The sequence below is a fragment of the Ostrea edulis genome, chromosome 1 (assembly GCF_947568905.1).
Source record: "Ostrea edulis chromosome 1, xbOstEdul1.1, whole genome shotgun sequence".
In the NCBI taxonomy this organism is placed as follows: domain Eukaryota; kingdom Metazoa; phylum Mollusca; class Bivalvia; order Ostreida; family Ostreidae; genus Ostrea; species Ostrea edulis.
In genome coordinates this window covers 27,614,566-27,634,373 of record NC_079164.1, presented here as the reverse complement: position 1 = coordinate 27,634,373, position 19,808 = coordinate 27,614,566, and the positions used below count along the sequence as shown (strand labels likewise).

General features: G+C 33.2%; 1 protein-coding gene across 1 annotated transcript; it reads left to right on the top strand.

Annotated features, from left to right (window-relative positions):
• The first annotated feature begins 235 nt into the window (after nt 1–235).
• On the top strand, nt 236–9,310 carry LOC125663869 (protein SCO1 homolog, mitochondrial-like). Its single transcript, XM_048896285.2, has 7 exons — nt 236–428; nt 519–620; nt 976–1,066; nt 2,977–3,174; nt 3,644–3,736; nt 5,180–5,295; nt 8,694–9,310. The coding sequence occupies exons 1-7, from the start codon at nt 345–347 to the stop codon at nt 8,829–8,831; spliced, it is 822 nt and encodes a 273-aa protein (XP_048752242.2). The 5' UTR covers nt 236–344; the 3' UTR covers nt 8,832–9,310.
• The last annotated feature ends 10,498 nt before the right edge of the window (nt 9,311–19,808 follow it).

The window sequence follows — 19,808 nt, the reverse complement described above, 5'->3', positions numbered from 1 at the left end:
TGATGTTTTAATAAATGTATATATTTTGTTATTGTGTCGTTATTTATCATCAAGATTGAAGTGATATATTTATATGAATTACTTGTGCATGCACGAATATTGTTTTTCGAATGCTTGTTTAATATATTCTCTATATTGTGTTCACCGCGAATGAGAAAAATAAAAACTTGTTAAGTTTTTAGAATGTATAAAACTAGTATTTCAACTGACTCATTTCAAATACGACTAATACAAAGAACGAAGTGATTTGCATTTTAAATATGGCTGCGCCCATAAGCTGACGGGATTATACTGACACTGTGACATTGGTTACATAAAACAAAACTTTAGAGACTAGCAAAAAGATGTTTTCATTAACACGAAACATCGTTTTGAGAAGTGTCATCAACGTACAAAAATATTCATTACCAATTCTACTTCGACAGCAGGTAAGAATAGGATTTTTAAAAGCACACTCTGAGCTCTAGTATTGTGCACACATGCTTTTCTTCTTTTACAACGAATGAATTATTTTTCAGGCATTTCTAAATACCCAAGCTTTCAGATCGGAATTACAAGCCCGAAAGAGGCTCATTCGTCAGATAGGCTCATCAAACAAGCAAGGAAATGAGGAGAAAACCGTACGTAGTGGATTTTTATTGTCTCTCATTTGCATAAGTATACAATGCCGAATAACTAGGCTATACAATACATGTAACTTTCTTATTAGCACGAATATTATTAACAGGATGCATTTAGTTCTTGAATGTGAAGCTTAATCTAAGTTTGATTAATCGTAAAAAAAAAATTAAAAAAAATAACATGACGAAATAGTTAGACTACAGTAAGAGATGTCTGAATATTGGCTAGCTTTTGCTATTTAACAGTACAGCTTATTTGTTTTTTGCACTAATGTATGAAGAACAGGTAGTATCCATTACAATCTGTCTGCCCTGTGTATGTGTGTTATCTGGTGTGTATATTCTATTGATGTAGCCATTATCCTGGAGAATTTCTCTCATCTGTGCAATCATTGGAGGTCTCTATGCCATTCATCTTTACAACACATTGAAAAACCAAGAACTCAGTAAGTGAAGACTACCATACTCACATTCTTAAAGAGATGAATTTTCAAAAGTATCTTAAGTATATTTGTTGCACACATTAACATATGTGCATAATTATGATTTTACTGGGGGGAAAATTATATCCAGCTGGAGATTTTCCTGAATTTCTCAGATCATTATAAAACAATGGTATGTTATCAAATTAGAAGAAATAAAATGTATCAGCTTCAAAAAAGGAGAAAGTAATCTTGCTCTGAGTGTATGAATTATCAAACAAAAGAATAATACATGTATTGAACAAAAATGGTCACCATTAAATCAACATAGTACAAGAAAACTTATTGATGCAAGGGTGATATTCGGTCGCAACTACTTTGTAAATATACACTACATACATGTATGTAAAGTGAAAAACAATGAACAATGATCAATTTCATCAATCCTATAAAGAATACAAAATCAAGAATAGGGCAAACACAGACCATAGAAAGTATCAGAGGTAGAATCTCCGATCAGGTGCCCTGGTGTTACTGTTAACTATCAAAATGATGTAAAACAAAGCATTTAGACACCTTCGTGCTTTTATATATATATATCAAAGCTTATTTTTTCCTGCATTAGTGCTTTACTATAGTTCATGTTCACATTTTAGATAATCTCCCATTTTATTATTATTATTTGAGCAAAAGAATTAAAAAAATTGTGAGATACAGCACTCACCATGCTTGGTTAAGTAAACAAGGTGCGTGCCATGTTTTTGTTTACATATATAAGTTGGAGATTGCTTAATAGAAAATATCATGTTTAAAACAAAATGAAAGGTGACAAATGCTAGAAACTGTTTGTGTTCAGAATTAACTTGAAAATTGAGAAAATCTGCTTTAAACAAAACTTTTACTAGTATATTTAACCTAAGGAAACAAAAAATGACACAAGCCTTGTTTACTTAACAAAGAATTCTTAGCTCTGTATTTGAAAATGTTCAGCTCAAATTTTGTCCATGGCCTTTTAAGTAGGTTTCATCTCTAAAGAAATAAAACTACTCTCATATGTAGAATATATTTATCCATAAATATAGATATTTCAATTTTTGATGAATTTTTTTTGCAAAAAACAAAGTATGAATATATATAGAAAAAAAATTAAATTAATGAAATAAAGTATATAACAGAGAGTAAAAAGTACTACAAATTCTTATTAATTACTAAAAGTAAAACCATAAAGTTAAATTGTCTCTTTCAGTGCAAAAATAAATGTAGTATATGTTAATAGATTCCATATACTGAAAATTATTATTGTTATACATGAATATCAAAATCATAATTAAATATATATGTAAAAACCATAATTCAATTTGATAGAATGATCAGTTGACAATGATGGCTTATGTATGATTAAGTTTTATCATTTTTGGGGAGGCCAGGAGTAAATCACGGTCGTCTTTCTAAATTCATAACAATTAATCGCTTGCCTCCTAGCAGCCTATATTAAATGATGCACAAGTATGTTCCTTGTGTGGAAAAAAGTTGCTGATTCAAGAAATATTTTGGTTCTTGAATTAAGGTAGCTCCATCCTCATGTGACTTATCAATATTAATGGTTAAAAGTGGAAAAACTTTATTAATTTCCACTCAATATAGTTTAATTCAATTAATAACCAAAGAAAATGTATATGTTACCACCTTTTTAAAGATGTCAGACATACAAAAACAAAAGTATACATCAACATCAGAAAATCACACATTTTCGTTAAACAGAATAATAAAAATAGATAAAAACTTGTTAAAATGACAAAATTTAGATACCAACAGTTTTAAAACTGCTAACTCATAAATACTTCACTCTATCAATAGACATCATACAAAGCAAGAGGATTCCTGACTTTAGAAGTTGATAAGTACCACATCACGATACAGAATTTTTATTTTAGAGGAAGCCAAAGAGAAGAGGAAAAAGCTAGGGACTGCGGCGATAGGAGGGACGTATACTTTGATTGACTTTAATGGGAAGACGAGGACAGACAAGGACTTCCTTGGACAGTGGGTACTGCTGTATTTCGGATTTACTCACTGCCCAGACATTTGTCCCGATGAGATAGAGAAACTTGTAAAAGTGGTGAACAAAATAGGTAGGCAGTTATTCTGAAAGATGTATGGACTATTCTAAAACACAAATGAATTAAAAATTTTGTATTTATTCCAAATGAATAACTGGTATACATGTGATTGAAAAACTGGAATTCCATGTGTTAATCAGGTCATGAATGAACAACAGCGTGTGTAAATAATTTTCACTTAGGGTATCTTGACTAAATCTATAACACTATACAGGACTTAGATCCAGAGTTTCAAAACATCAAGAGTTTTAGAGAATGAGAGTAAATTTGCTTAATATTCTTACATAGAAGAAAAACTGTGACAGGGAGAATACTTTGAGAGATTTGGACTAGAACTTTGGGGGTTGAGACATTAAGAGTCACCTGTACTTCTTGATTATGTTATTCATAAAATGCTCGGTTTCTGCAGAGCTGAGATTTTCTTTCACATGTTTTAATCTCATACAGTGTTATGAAATATTTCTATGTATTTGCCCATTAGATTCAGATAAAGAGTTACCTAACATACAGCCAGTGTTTATAACCGTGGATCCTGAAAGAGACTCGCCAAGAGCCATGAAAGAATACTGTGAAGGTAAAAACGAATACTGGGAAGGTAAAAACAAATACTGGGAAGGTAGAAACAAATACTGTGAAGGTAAAAACAAATACTGTGAACATAAAAATGAATACTGTGAAGGTAAAAACAAATACTGAAAAGGTAAAAACAAATACGGTGAAGGTAAAAACGAATTCTATTAAGGTAAAAAGAAATGCTGTGAAGGTAAAAAAGAAAACTGTGAAGGTAAAAACAAATACTGTGAAGGTAAAAAAAAACCTGAAAGTAAAAACAAATACTGTGAAGGTAAAAACGAATACTGTGAAGGTAAAAAAAATACTGCAAAGGTAAAAAACAATACTGAAAATCACATTTTAATTGTAAAAACGCTATTTATGTGTAATTTTGCGAGATATTTAAGAAATTTTAGTTCTTGGGAATAAACTCTTACACATTGAAGGCTCACACAGTAAATGATGATTTACGAAAGTTATGTATCATGAATAAATACACCATTTAAATGCAACTGTTTTGTAATCTGCATTTTGAATGGCTAATGCACTGATATTTGAGGCAGTTAAACTAGCATTAATGGGACAGAAAGCTTTCCATTGTGACATCATAATAGGATTATGCAAAATCATAACATCAAGCATAATATGTGCTGTACTTCGTATAACAAAAAAAAAACAAAATTCAATGAAATAAGACATATCAATCATCAAGCAAAATGAATAAATTACATTAGAATGGGAATACCTATCTTCTCATTTGTTATTTGTGACTGTTAGTGCTCATTTAACAGTCGCCAACATCCATTCTACTAGTTCTGGTGATGCTTTGATTGTAAATCTCAGTTTGTGACCATTAAATCCCTAATTATATTTGCAAGAAAATAAGTTCTTGCCAAATAGAAGTGATATGCAGTATTCAGAGCACTTTTGGTAAAGCTGGATCAATTTGATTGTATTTCAAAAGGACCATTAAATTGGTTAGAAATATTTGAATAAATTCTTGTCGTCCACGAAATGAATGAGTGGCGTTAATTGTAATACGCGTAATAGGAGTGCAATGATTGGTTAAAGTACGGATCGTTATTGACTTTATTCCAAGACTTGTAAATCAAGTTTGGTGTAGGGAGGACACAAACTTGTCTTAGGAGTACATGATATAAGTTGTACATCATAGAAAAATAATGATTGATATCAAAATTTCTTTATAAAAATTTCTACTCGATATTTCAGCAACCTGTGATACTTAAATCCAGGATGGTAATGGGACTTCTGTTGAAATGTTGTCTATGTTATGAATAACCTCCATAGTTCAAACAAACTAGAAAAGTTGCATGCTGTACATGTAACATTTAAGACCCAGTGGTGTTTGCATGGCCATGAACACTTGCAGCATACTTCCTCTGATTTCTGACCTAACTAAAGAAACGTATTGTTCCACCTTTACCAATTTGCATTTATTTTACAGAGTTTTCACCCAAGATAGTGGGATTAACTGGTACAAAAGAGAAGATTGATGAGGCTTGTAAGAATTTTCGAGTGTATTACAGTAAAGGTCCAGAGGATGAAGATGGTGATTATATAGTAAGTATCGGTGAAATCTCCTGAGGAGTTCTGTAGTTACTGTACAGTTAGTATTGGAAAAATCCCGAGGAGTTCTGTAGATACTGTACAGTTAGTATTAGAAAAATCCTGAGGAGTTCTGTAGTTACTGTATAGTTAGTATTAGAAAAATCCTGAGGAGTTCTGTAGTTACTGTACAGTTAGTATTAGAAATCTCCCGAGGAGTTCTGTAGTTAATGTACAGTTAATATTAGAAAAATCCTGAGGAGTTCTGTAGTTACTGTATAGTTAGTATTAGAAAAATCCCAAGGAGTTCTGAAGTTATTGTACAGTTGGTATTAGAAAAACTCTGAGGAGTTCTGGAGTTAATATACAGTTAGTATTAGAAAAATTCTGAGGAGTTCTGGAGTTAATATACAGTTAGTGTTAGAAAAACTCTGAGGAGTTCTGGAGTTACTATACAATTAGTATTAGAAAAATTCTGAGGAGTTCTGGAGTTAATATACAATTAGTATTAGAAAAATTCTGAGGAGTTCTGTAATTAGTGAACAGTTAGTATTAGAAAACCTGTGAGGATCGAGTTCTGAAATTTACTACTTTTGTATTAGTAAAACTTGGAGGAGTTTCTTAGTTATTATATGGTCAGTGGCAATAAATCCTGAGGAGGTATTTGGTTATCCTATAGTTATTGTAAAGTCCAAGTGACATGGTATGGAGGAGCCAAGAAAACTAACCTAGCTGAGTTTTAAGAAGGGGGGGGGGGGTTTGAATGAAAAAAATAACGAAATCGAGTTATCTTTTCATTACCTGCACTTGGGCAGAAAAATACTTCGCATTTTACCTTTGTTATATCATTTGGCAATAGAAAAAAATCCAATTAGGGAATATGGAATAAAATGTAAAGTTTGTCTTTATCAAAATTACATTTAAAACTATTTTATTTTTTAAAAAGTACCTGAAAATGTGGTACTGTTATCGTATTACCGTATAACTGGTTATTTTTGCGAAACACATATTTTGTGAAAATACCCCAAAACACTGTTATTTTTTATTTGCGTAGTTCTTTGTTTGCGATTCTCCAAGTTACAAATTAATCAGTGGAATCTTGAGAAAATCTGGTTATTTTGTAGAAATATCAGTAAAATTCCAAGGAGGTCTATGGTTTTGTGGTAAGAATGAGTGAAATCCCAAAATGTTCATGATCAGGTGGACTTCAATGTTAAATATATTTTAGTTGTTAACATATCAGGGTTATTGTACATGCATCTGTGTATCAGGACTATAGTTACAAGTATCAGGACTATTGTTACATGTATCAGAACTATAGTTACATGTATCAGGACTATTGTTACATGTATCAGGACTATAGTTACATGTATCAGGACTATAGTTACATGTATCAGGAATATTGTTACATGTATCAGGACTATAGTTACAAGTATCAGGACTATTGTTACATGTATCAAAGTTATATGTATCAGGACTATTGTTACATGTATCAGGACTATTGTTACATGTATCAGGACTATAGTTACGTGTATCAGGACTATAGTTACATGTATCAGGACTATAGTTACATGTATCAGAACTATAGTTACAAGTATCAGGACTATAGTTACATGTATCAGAACTATAGTTACATGTATCAGAACTATAATTACATGTATCAGAACTATAGTTACATGTATCAGGACTATAGTTAAAAGTATCAGGACTATAGTTACATGTATCAGGACTATAGTTACATGTATCAGGACTATAGTTACATGTATCAGGACTATTGTTACATGTATCAGGACTATAGTTACATGTATCAGGACTATTGTTACATGTATCAGGATTATAGTTACATTTATCAGAACTATAGTTACAAGTATCAGGACTATAGTTACATGTATCAGGACTATAGTTACGTGTATCAGGACTATAGTTACATGTATCAGGACTATTGTTACATGTATCAGAACTATAGTTACATGTATCAGGATTATAGTTACATGTATCAGAACTATAGTTACATGTATCAGGACTATTGTTACATGTATCAGGACTATAGTTACATGTATCAGGACTATAATTACATGTATCAGAACTATAGTTACATGTATCAGAACTATAGTTAAAAGTATCAGGACTATTGTTACATGTATCAGGACTATAGTTACATGTATCAGAACTATAGTTACATGTATCAGGACTATTGTTACATGTATCAGGACTATAGTTACATGTATCAGGACTATAATTACATGTATCAGAACTATAGTTACATGTATCAGGACTATAGTTACATGTATCAGAACTATAGTTACAAGTATCAGGACTATAGTTACATGTATCAGAACTATAGTTACATGTATCAGAACTATTGTTACATGTATCAGGACTATTGTTACATGTATCAGGACTATAGTTACATGTATCAGAACTATAGTTACATGTATCAGGACTATTGTTACATGTATCAGGACTATAGTTACATGTATCAGGACTATAGTTACGTGTATCAGGACTATAGTTACATGTATCAGGACTATAGTTACATGTATCAGGACTATAGTTACATGTATCAGAACTATAGTTACATGTATCAGAACTATTGTTACATGTATCAGGACTATTGTTACATGTATCAGGACTATAGTTAAAAGTATCAGGACTATAGTTACATGTATCAGGACTATAGTTACATGTATCAGAACTATAGTTACATGTATCAGGATTATAGTTACATGTATCAGAACTATAGTTACATGTATCAGGACTATTGTTACATGTATCAGGACTATAGTTACATGTATCAGGACTATAATTACATGTATCAGAACTATAGTTACATGTATCAGAACTATAGTTAAAAGTATCAGGACTATAGTTACATGTATCAGGACTAAAGTTATATGTATCAGGACTATTGTTACATGTATCAGAACTATTGTTACATGTATCAGGATTATAGTTACATGTATCAGAACTATAGTTACATGTATCAGGACTATTGTTACATGTATCAGGACTATAGTTACATGTATCAGGACTATAATTACATGTATCAGAACTATAGTTACATGTATCAGAACTATAGTTAAAAGTATCAGGACTATTGTTACATGTATCAGGACTATAGTTACATGTATCAGGACTATAGTTACATGTATCAGAACTATAGTTAAAAGTATCAGGACTATTGTTACATGTATCAGAACTATTGTTACATGTATCAGGACTATAGTTACATGTATCAGGACTATAGTTACATGTATCAGGACTATTGTTACATGTATCAGGACTATAGTTACATGTATCAGGACTATAGTTACGTGTATCAGGACTATAGTTACATGTATCAGAACTATTGTTACATGTATCAAAGTTATGCCTCTTTAACTTAATTCTGTTGCTTTATGGATGTTTTACAGGTTGATCATACAATCATCGCATATCTGATGAATCCAAAAGGAGAATTTGTGGAGTATTTTGGGAAGAATAAGACCTATGATATATTGGTGTATGAAATCAAAGAGTACATGCAGAAGTATGCATTGTTTGAAGACTGAATCTGAAAACCATTGTGTACGTGTCTTTGTTATATATCCATGAAAATCCAACATCATTGTGATTTAATTCAGTTTCTTGTTTTTTTGTCAATGCAGCTTACAGCAACATGTTTTGTTAAAAGATTGCGTTTGTGTGAATAATTTAGTTATGTGAAACTTCAGAGAAGATCTGAAAGTTAAAACTACATTTTCAAATTTCAAGTGACCCCTAAGAAGAATCCTCTGCAATGAATGCTACATTATAAAATATATATATTTTTATCAATATATTTGTTTTTTGCCTTTAATATTACTGTATTTAAGAAATCACACAATAAAAAATGATGATTTACAGCAGAGCATGTTAATTTGTCCATCACTTTCCTGAACTGTGGTCAGACATAAGTAATTTCTCAACACCAAGCCAGTGAGTACAATGTATGAAAACTTGGCGATAAATTTCATAATTAGTTTAGAATAAATACCTCTGGCACCAGTCATTCTCGTTTTATTTTTTGTTGTTGTTTTTGTTAGCTCATCTGAGCTGAAAGCTCAAGTGAGCTTTTCTGACCACCTGTCGTCTGTCGGTAAACTTTTTTTTACATTTTCGACTTCTCCTGAACCAATTATAACCAAACTTGGCCAAAAGCATCCTTGGGTGAAGGGCTTTCAAGTTTGGTCCAATGAAGGGCCATGCCCCCTTCAAAGGGGAGATAATCACAAAAATGCAAAATAGGGTGGGGTCATTTAAAAATCTTCTTCTCAAGAACCACTGGGCCAGAACAGCTGAAATTTACATGAAAGCTTCCTGACATATTGCAGATTCAAGTCTGTTCAAATCATGACCCCTGGGGGTAAGATGGGGCCACAATAGGGGATCAAAGTTTTACATACAAACATATAGGTGTGACCTCTATAAATAAATTATCATTGATCATTTATTTCTCATTGTTGCGTAAGTGTAAATTTGTTTTTATTTATGCGCTCAAGTGTGACAGACCACATGTGTGTGCTTAATGTGATTTTTTTCGTTTGAAGAACGAATTAGACAGAAATCAGTTTCTACTTGGTAATTATAATGAATAGATTATTCCTGATATTTCAAGTTTTAAATTCGAATACCTGTATAGGTATGTTCAGTCGTGCGGTTCAATAGAACCGGTTTTACGACACGTAGAGCTGTTAACACGTTTAAAATTTATACTAATCCAACTTGTGTATACATGTTATATGCAATTATAGTACGTTGTATTGTTACAACATTAAAGCTGCTGCGTGTCGTTGCGTATGTTATGTTGTTTTATTACTGATCTTGTACCAGAAATGAATGGGTTTTAAAGGAAAATAACTGACCACTGGACTTCCCTATACTTGTGTAATCGGTTTCTAATACTCACATACTTTCCCGCTTTTACTAACCCAGGGCCCGAACTCTCAGTGCTACCCTTGAAGGGAACAGACATTAAGCTACTATTCGAGTTTCCATATTTCTTATACTGAAAATATATGTACCGGTGTTTTGTAATTATTAATCATAACTTTAATTATATGTAATTGTGATATTCATTGTCATATTTAAATGTATTTCTAATTCATTTGATTTCAGGTTTTCATTTGATAGTTTTAATGAAACACAGTCCTCAGACTGATGGTATTTGTCTCTCTGGTTGCATAACGAAAATCTTTTTAAAAAATCTTCTTCTCAAGAACCACTGGGCTAGAAAAGTACAAATTTACATTAAAGCTTCCTGACATAGTGCAGATTGAATTTTTTTCAAATGATGATCATGGCCCCCGGGGGTAGGATGGGGCCACAATAGGGGATCAAAGTTTTAAAGTATATAGAGAAAATCTTCTTTTCAAGAACCATTGGGCCAGAAGAGCTGAAGTCTACATGAAACTTCCTGACATAGTGCAGATTTAAGTTTGTAAAACTCACGGCCCCTGGTGGTAGGTTGGGGCCACAATATGGATCAAAGTTTTACATGCGAATATGTAGGAAAATTCTTTAAATATGGGCCAAGATTACTCAGGTGAGCGATATGGCCCATGGGTCTCTTGTTTGTTTTGTTTTAAAAAAAAAAAAAATGTAATTCCCTAGTCTAGCTTGTTTGGGTATGTCGGCAATGGAATGCAAATTAACCGCAAAATTCTACATCAGAGCTGTCTAAGTTTGGCAAGGAAACTACAGTACCAGTACTAATTTACATCGAATTTGATCGTAGACAAAACAGAACTGTAGAATGTTTTATGCAAGGACACAACACTTTGTACAATAGCAGAAAACTCGATCATTTCCATGCAGGGGTTTAATAGTAGCCCCTTGCCATTATTACACGTACTTCTGAATTTGATTGCAAGTGCTATTGCCAGATTTCTCAATTTGTTGATAACAACGAATTTTTCTTCGACTTGCGTAGTAGAGTGTATGCATGTGCTTTGTTTAACTTGGTTTTTTGTTTTTTTTTAATATGAAAGAGTGCCAATTCATTGACCTTTTCACTAATTTACTACACAATGTATTTTATTCTAGACATGCCCGCCGACATTTGAAACAGATGAATTTGCATGTAACTATTAATTTACGACTTTTAAGCGATCCGCTGTAAATTGCACCATTCATTTTCAATATACTCCAACCACGATAATGTCCGTTGTCATTTCTCGGATTTTATGCAACAAATTTCTAATCCCGATTATTGGCTAATTTATTTCATTCTTCATTTTGGCCAAGCGCATTACACCTAGACATTTATGCCTCAGGCCTACGGATTAAACTTCTCGTATTCCTTTTTGCAGACAGAAGGCGCTTCCTTCCGGGTAGTAATCTTATAAACGAGTTTGTCACCTTTTCAACGTAGAATGACCGCCGCGGTGACCGAGAGGTTAGAGCGTTCGCCCCGTATGCGGAAGGCCGGGGTTCGAAACCTAAGTCGTTAAAACAGGTAGTGACAGTTACATCGCCAAACGCTCGGCATCAGGTGTGAACCTCACGGGTCCTCGGAGATGACCTTAAAAACGGATGCCCCGTGTCACAGTAGGTGTGGCACGCTAAAGAACCCTCATTGCTCAATGGCCGAGCAAAGGCCTAAATTTGAAGCCCTTCACCGGTCTTGGTGACGTCTCCATATGAGTGAAAAATTAAGCAAGAATCAATCAATCAATCAATCAACGTAGAATGCTAATATTAAGTCTCTCCGAATAAGCTAATATAGCTAGAATTCTTTGTTGCTAAATCCCAACTCGGAAATATAGCTTTATTTGCTTGTATCGAACATTCTGCACAATACACAATAACATAATATTCAATGTAAACTGTTTATATATATCTTTGATTCGCGTTATTACGCTTTTCTTTCGCGTAGTAACGGTTTTGTTATGCTTTAATAGGTCTTTTAAATCCGCGTTATTACGGCCTTATTTTGCATCGTTGTGCCTTTGTTTGGCATTAAATGCCTTTCCTTTTGTGTTATCACACCTTCGCTTCGCGTCATTATGCCTTTACTTTGCATGACAACACCTTTGATTTGCATCAATACGCCTTTAATTTTTTTTAAGTGATCCTAATCGGCTTTCGTACTTTCCTCATTCTCCTGTTTGAAAATAAATTCTCAAAGAAACGTTAATCAAACCTCTTTGTAAATGTTTTCTTTGTTCTTTTTATTTAGTTAATTATATTTTTACTGTCCCTTCAAGCATTTTTCACTTGTATTTACAAATTTTGATCTATGACGACTCTCGGGGCTAAAGCAGAAAGGGGTTTTGAACGCACCAACGTCTGCCGCGGCACGGGACTCCCGTATCTAATTAATGTCGTATCTGAAAGACCCGTGTTCTAAATGCCGAGCGTTTTTTATATTACATCTTAGTTTTGACAGAGTTGAAGCTCGAGCGGGGTTCGAACCCACGACCCACCGGTCGATCACCAGGCGAACGCTTTATTTCTGCGCCACTTTGAAATGTAAAACACTAAAGTTCAATGTACAATAACCTTATGTATATTATAAATTTCAAACAAAAGAGTTATGGGATAAATCTCCTAGCGATGCCGCTATATAATTATATACAATCAGTTTTTCAGAAGAATTTAAACTGGTATAGGGCTAATTCTAGTAACCTCACCAGAAGTGACAGATAAACATCTACAACTTCGCTGATGAATTAGTCTGTATACACCATTCAAACGTCTGGGCACTTCATTCGCAATTGTATTCGACAAGACGTTGAGCTGTAAATGTTTAAGCGTGTATAAAACTTTAATACGTTCTCTGATAAACATAGATTTTCAAATTATGCCTGTGCCGATTTTCCTTATAGTTGTAGATCTTGAACTTTGCTATCTCATAAAATGTCCATTGAACTCAATGTTTAAAATCCGGATTAAATTGGAAGGACACTTGCATTATCGTAATTATCATACTGATGATCCTGGTGGATTAGTACTGAGTCCTGAAAGCCATTAACCAGAGGTTGATGTTATTCTTCTCGTGGCCATTGCCTTGTCAGTCAGTAAATGTATCCAATTGTCAGTGGTAATTACTGCTATCTGATAAAGAAGATTTCCACAGACCGTTAATGAACTAGAATTACCGTACCCCTGTTCTTGCTTTAATATAGTGTCTTCGTTTTCGTTATAGAATCGGTTATCTATCTGAATTATTTGCACTTGTCATGCTATATCCGTACTGTCCCTATGGAACTATGTCAGGAATGCGAGTGCTTTTCCTGAAATGCATGGCAGTATCTTGGTTTCAATGGTACTCAATATGTAAACAATTTCGATTCTCGGAAAGCTGAAAACACCATCTTTAATTTTTTTAAATTCATACCTTATGTGGTACAGGGGAATCGTGATGTCAAATTGCAATTAAACCACCTGGGAAAGATGCAAAACGTAGAAGAAAATCAGTCTTGAAAACACGCAAAACTTTTATTAATCAGAAATGTTTTAGGATAAATACATGTAGATGTATAAATATTTAATTTCTATTCCGTCAATATATTTAAATATTTGCTGATTAATTACCTCTCTGAGCTAAATGCTGTTGGTTTCTTTCTCTCTTTCTCCCTCTATTATTCAATATTTATGGAACAATATGTATAAAGCATATTAAAGATAAACAACGAAAATATACAAAATAAATGAACGCAGTAGATTGCAGGATTCTGCAGGGCAACCCCCTCGGTAAGTGGTCGATTTATTTTATGATTTGAAACGAAACATCAAAAGAATGAAACCTGGCTAAAGGTTTAATAATTAAGAAGAATTGATTACGTGCACACTCATTTTAGTCATTATTATATTAGGCTTTTCAAATGTTAGTATATGCATAATTATATACTTACCCATCAAAGACACAACATTAGCGGGAGGCCATAATACCGGGTTATCCCTGTTACGAATATTGTTTTCCAGATTGATTAATTGTTCTAAACACTATCAAGCCACGAACAGTTCAATTTCCCGGAGAGAGGCGCGATTCTGTCAGATCCCCCCACAAGTTGTTTCGGTCTGTCGGCAGTCAATCGACAGCGACCAAATCATACTGAGAAACGGCGTTAAAATAATCTGTCCTTGAAACAGCACTGGGGAGAGGAAAGAGTTTGTATTGTATAAAGAGAAGTGCACAGATGTGAAACATTATGATTATTAATTGAAAAACATGATTTTCCCGATTGATTCTCAGTTCCTGTTTTTACGACCTCTGTGTTGAATGTCATAGTTTACGTCTGGTGAAGGCTATTGTAGAACGTGCGGACGATATACAATAAAGTGAAGTAGAAGCGAGTATGTCGAGAAGGTCAGCAGGGTCATAAATGTGTTTTATTGCCAAATAACCTTTCACTCGCAAATGTTATTATTCTATAAGTATATACATAATTCGCTTGCATTTGAAATGGTTACCAGTTGGCATTAATTGCAGCACGTAGTAAGAAAGGCGTCTGTTAAATGAAATTCACTGAATCTCTCAAAATCACGCTTGATACAAGAGGCTTATGATATATATATATATATATATATATATATATATATATATATATTAATAAAAGTCAGGAAACAGAAAAGTCGAATAACATTTCACTGTTAGCGCTTTATACCTGCCTGAAGAGGCATTAAAGCCGAAAGCGCTAACAGTGAAATGTTATTCGAGTTTTGTGTTTCTTGACTTTTATTATTGGATGTAGTTACTGTATTAAATAAATACTGAATTCTTTTTACAAACTACACACACCCATATATATATATATATATAAAGCACTAAATAATCACAACTAGGTACTGAAAATTTTCGCCCCAGCCCGGGGTCGAACCAGCGACGTACGGCACCCACCGCCTAGCAAGATTGTCAAACCAGTGTGTAAGTCCACTCGGCCACAACGACTTCCCTATACTCACACAAGATATAGTTGGTTTAGCAGAGATTTTATGAAGTACATATCATAATTTTCTAAATCATGTATGTGTATTATACTCATATATAGCACAGAAGTACCTGAAGGTTTAGGAAAACAGACTGAATGATATCTATTTGTGAAAAATAAACGCTTTTAAATTAAAATTAGGACACTACTTTTTCACAATATATAATAAAATTGACATTTATTTGGATAAATCCGATTTACATTTTTTTTATACGCATATTTGATAAAACTTTACTTTCGGGAATATGAAAATATCAATCAAGTCCCAATTTAGTTGTTTTTACAAATAACTCTTAAAATTCTGCTTGTTAAATATGCAATTTGATGAGATGAGCAATATGCTTTATTTTTCAGTAAGATACTAGTAACTTTTGCAACATGAAGCATCGTTACGTCATTAACACTCGACATTTTAATTTTTTTTTCTTCAAATCATTAAAACACTATATAGAAAGCACATTTATTTAATAATAGTAATGAATTTAGAAACAGGTTACAAAGTTTTTATAATGTTACATTGTTATAACTTTTTTGCAGAACTCTTTTACATATCTCCCGTTGAAATCTTTGTAACTCTCCTTTTGAAATCTTTATAACTCTTTGTTGAAATCTTTACATCTCTCTTGTTGAAATCTTTATAACTCTTTGTTCAAATCTATACAACTCTCTTGTTGAAATCTATACAACTCTCTTGTTGAAATCTTTATACGTCTTTGTTGAAATCTATACAACTCTCTTGTTGAAATCGTTACAACTCTCTTGTTGAAATCGTTACAACTCTCTTGTTGAAATCTATACAACTCTCTTGTTGAAATCTTTAGATCTCTCTTGCTGAAATCTTTATAACTCTTTGTTGAAATCTTTATAACTCTTTGTTGAAATCAATACAACTCTCTTGTTGAAATCTATACAACTCTCTTGTTGAAATCTTTATAACTATTTGTTGAAATCTTTATAACTCTTTGTTGAAATCGTTACAATTCTCTTGTTGAAATCTATACAACTCTCTTAGTCGACGTCGTTTACATAACAATGTCTTTGATAAAATTGTCTATATAATTACCTTGTCGACATTGATACGCTTTCTCTTGTCGACATTGCAAGCTCTACGATACATGCACGGTACTGTATTTACATGTACCCGTAGATAAATACATATTCAGTTGTACTTTGTTCAAGTTCAAGTTTATTTATTCGCTTAAACCACATTATACACGTACATTGTACATGCATATGGTACATCTGTACATGAGATACATTAGTCAACATAGGTTACAGAAATCTCTCCCAAAAATATCATTAAATTCAGGTCTTCACATTCTTTGAATATTGAAAAAGGCAGGCATAACAATGTTTTAAAGACTGCGAGGCTTTGTAAATTATGTGATTATAATGATATAGAAGATGAGTTTCATCTTTATCCTGAAATGTCCATTTTACAAAGATTTGAGAAAGAAATATATTAAGGGTTTTTATTGCACAAAACCAAGTGTCTTTAAATTAGTTAAGCTCCTTAGTGTAGACAATACTAAAGAACTCAATAACGTGGGGAAATTCTTAGTACAAGCTGTGAAAATACGAAGTTTAGCATTGTAAGTCAATAATGTAATTTTAGTATTTTTCTAATAACATGTGCATCTCATAATGTGATTACATGTATATTATCTTATATTTGTAATTTCTTCTCCTATCTTCTCCTGTCCACTCACCTATTGTTTATCTTGTACAATTAGATATATTGTGTATCTACATGTACATGTACTAGATGTATTCCGATGAGTTATATAATTTAAGGACAATAAAGAATTGAAATTGAAGTGAATCAAATATCTCCATTATCGAACTGCAGTATTAAGAGTGTTATACATGTAATTATCTGAGTATATGTTGACCTAGCGCTGTACAACATGGTTGATGTTGACTTCTATGGAAACTGAAGCGAGCTTCTAATGAGCTAATTCTGTTTCCTCTGTACCTCTATGTTGTCTACGTCCAATTCGAGAATGTTTTACTCGTGTAGACCCATCATCAGCCGTGTAAGACGGAGTGCTACAATGATACTCAAGGCCTTTGAAGTGGGGATCCTCTCTCTCTGTGTGTGTGTGTGTGTGTGTGTGTGTGTGTGTGTAATTGAATAAATTGACTTAATGTACAAACCCTGTGTCTGAGTGTATGCTGACTTATTTGAGAGGGTTAGATGATCTACACTTGTCGCATCACACAACCTGTCCTGCTTTGATTTAATGTAGGAATGTATACTGTACATGTTCGTTTATATGTATACGAAATCATTGTACAGTCATTTGTATGTTAACACTATGGACTGCATGGTTTTTGGTATTTAACAACACACACTTTATGCAGAGCTATCTAGAATAAAGGGTACTGGTAGAATTTTAGCCTCCAAATTAACCTATCACTTATAAACCAGCAAATCATACCATTAATCATTGATTAAAATCTAACAAGAAAACAAGGAGACGTGTTACGAAGATCATTTCGGGGGGCTTTGCACATACTTTCTGATTTCCAAACTGAATAGTATCGTACGTACACGTGGGTTAGCAGCTAATGATGGAACCGTCTAGCGGGCCATGATACACAACAATATACTATACATGTATATACATACACGTATACAAATAACTATCGTTGTTGCACAGTAGCCCCCCCCCCCCCCCCGAAAACTGCATATATAGTAGCCCCCCCCCCCCCCCCGGAAAGTTGACTATAAAGTGGGATACCCTCTATGGTAGCCAGAATATCTTCCGAGAAAACCTATGATGTAGAAGATTTACAATTGTTAAGCCTTTCTTTGCATACATTTTGATTACAGATTGCTTCGTTTGTACTTGATCAAGATATAAGACTCACGGTGGGTGTGACCGGTCAACAGGGAATCCTGGGATCAGTATTTGCATTAATCTCAATTTTGTATTTTAGGTTTCATGAGACTGATCACTGTTCGTTGTCTTCACTTTTACATTTTTTTTTAAATAAAGTACACGCATTCCTTCCATTATGAAACCAATCCATTACTGCTTATTTAGTTCTGGATGTATATTTTTTTCGAATGCGATTCCTTATACACACAATTCGTCGACAGATTAGAAAATATCTGAAACAGGACAAGCGCACGAGTTCATGCTTCATAAATAGATACAGACCATGTCATAAGTGCTTCCATCGAAAATAAGAATGCCGCTGTCGTTTACCACTTAGGTCATCGGAGTCGAACCAAATTCAGTGCATGTGCATACATATGTTAGCGTAATTATATCACACGCTGTAAATTTATCAATCTAATTAGAATTATATCCTATGACCCGCTTATCTACTAGTGTAAATATAGGAAACAGTGACCAATCTCATAAAACCTACAATACAAAATTGAGAGTAAGGCAAACACTGACCCCTGGACACACCAGAGGTCGGATCAGGTGTCTGGAAGAGTAAGCATTCCCTGTTGACCAGTCACATCCGTCGTGAACCCTTTATCTTGATCATGTAAATGGAGCAAATCGTAGTCGAAATCAGTATGCAAATAAGATAATTATGATGACCATATAATTTGTGAAATGTTGACTTTCAACGAGACTGTTGCATCTCCTGCATTATCAACTAATCTGATGAAATAAAGCAAATTAAAACATTTTTAATCATTTAGATAATCAGTGATGCATACTGACGTACACAAATTAATTGCAAGTCGCCCAAAAGATGTCAATCTTGTGCTCAAAATAAATAGTTTTTGGCAATATCATCTCATTTAATCAACTAAACGACTTATTAATGAAATCGTTTTTGAACGTTGGGATTTTTTTTCGAAACTGCTTAATTAAAATCGCTTTTATTCAGTCGTTTGTTTGATTAAATGATAATTTGTCAAAAAGTATTCATTTAGATAATAAAATTGGCATCTTCTCGACTTACAACAAATACCATCTTTACAAAATTGTGTAATAACCAAGGCGACACTCAGTTTATTGGCTTGATTTTTGGCGATAAACTACAAGTCATCATTTTGATTTTACTACAACCAAGACGAAAAAAAAAAAAATGTATGGCGTTCAGGGAATAAAGATGAGAGACTCTTTGCAGTTAAAAACAGTCGTTTAGTTGTTAACATTAGCGACATGTCAACTTTTTGATATCGACATGCTGATGTTTAATGAACAACACAAAACGTTTAAACGTTTCTGTACAAAAAACCGAAATTCGTCGTTTTGACTTTACTTTGTCGTATAGAATACTGTAATAATTTCACATGATGCGATTCTCAATCGCATATTTATTTCTACTTACGACGTTTGTGTTCAGTTTGATTTTAGTAGAAAGCGAGTCGATTAAAAATCTATAAGGAAAGTTGCACCACTTTTAGACTTCATAACTCATTCAGTGACGTCATAATTGACAGGCCGACTACTGTGTCAACAATGGTTTCATGATCGATCCGTTGTTAAAATATCTATTTATTTATACAGTGGCTGCAGGCAAGCGGCAATAGGTCACAGAAAATTAAAACCAAACCCTGCTCATTTACATATATCTAGAAAACAAAGAAAAATAAGTGCT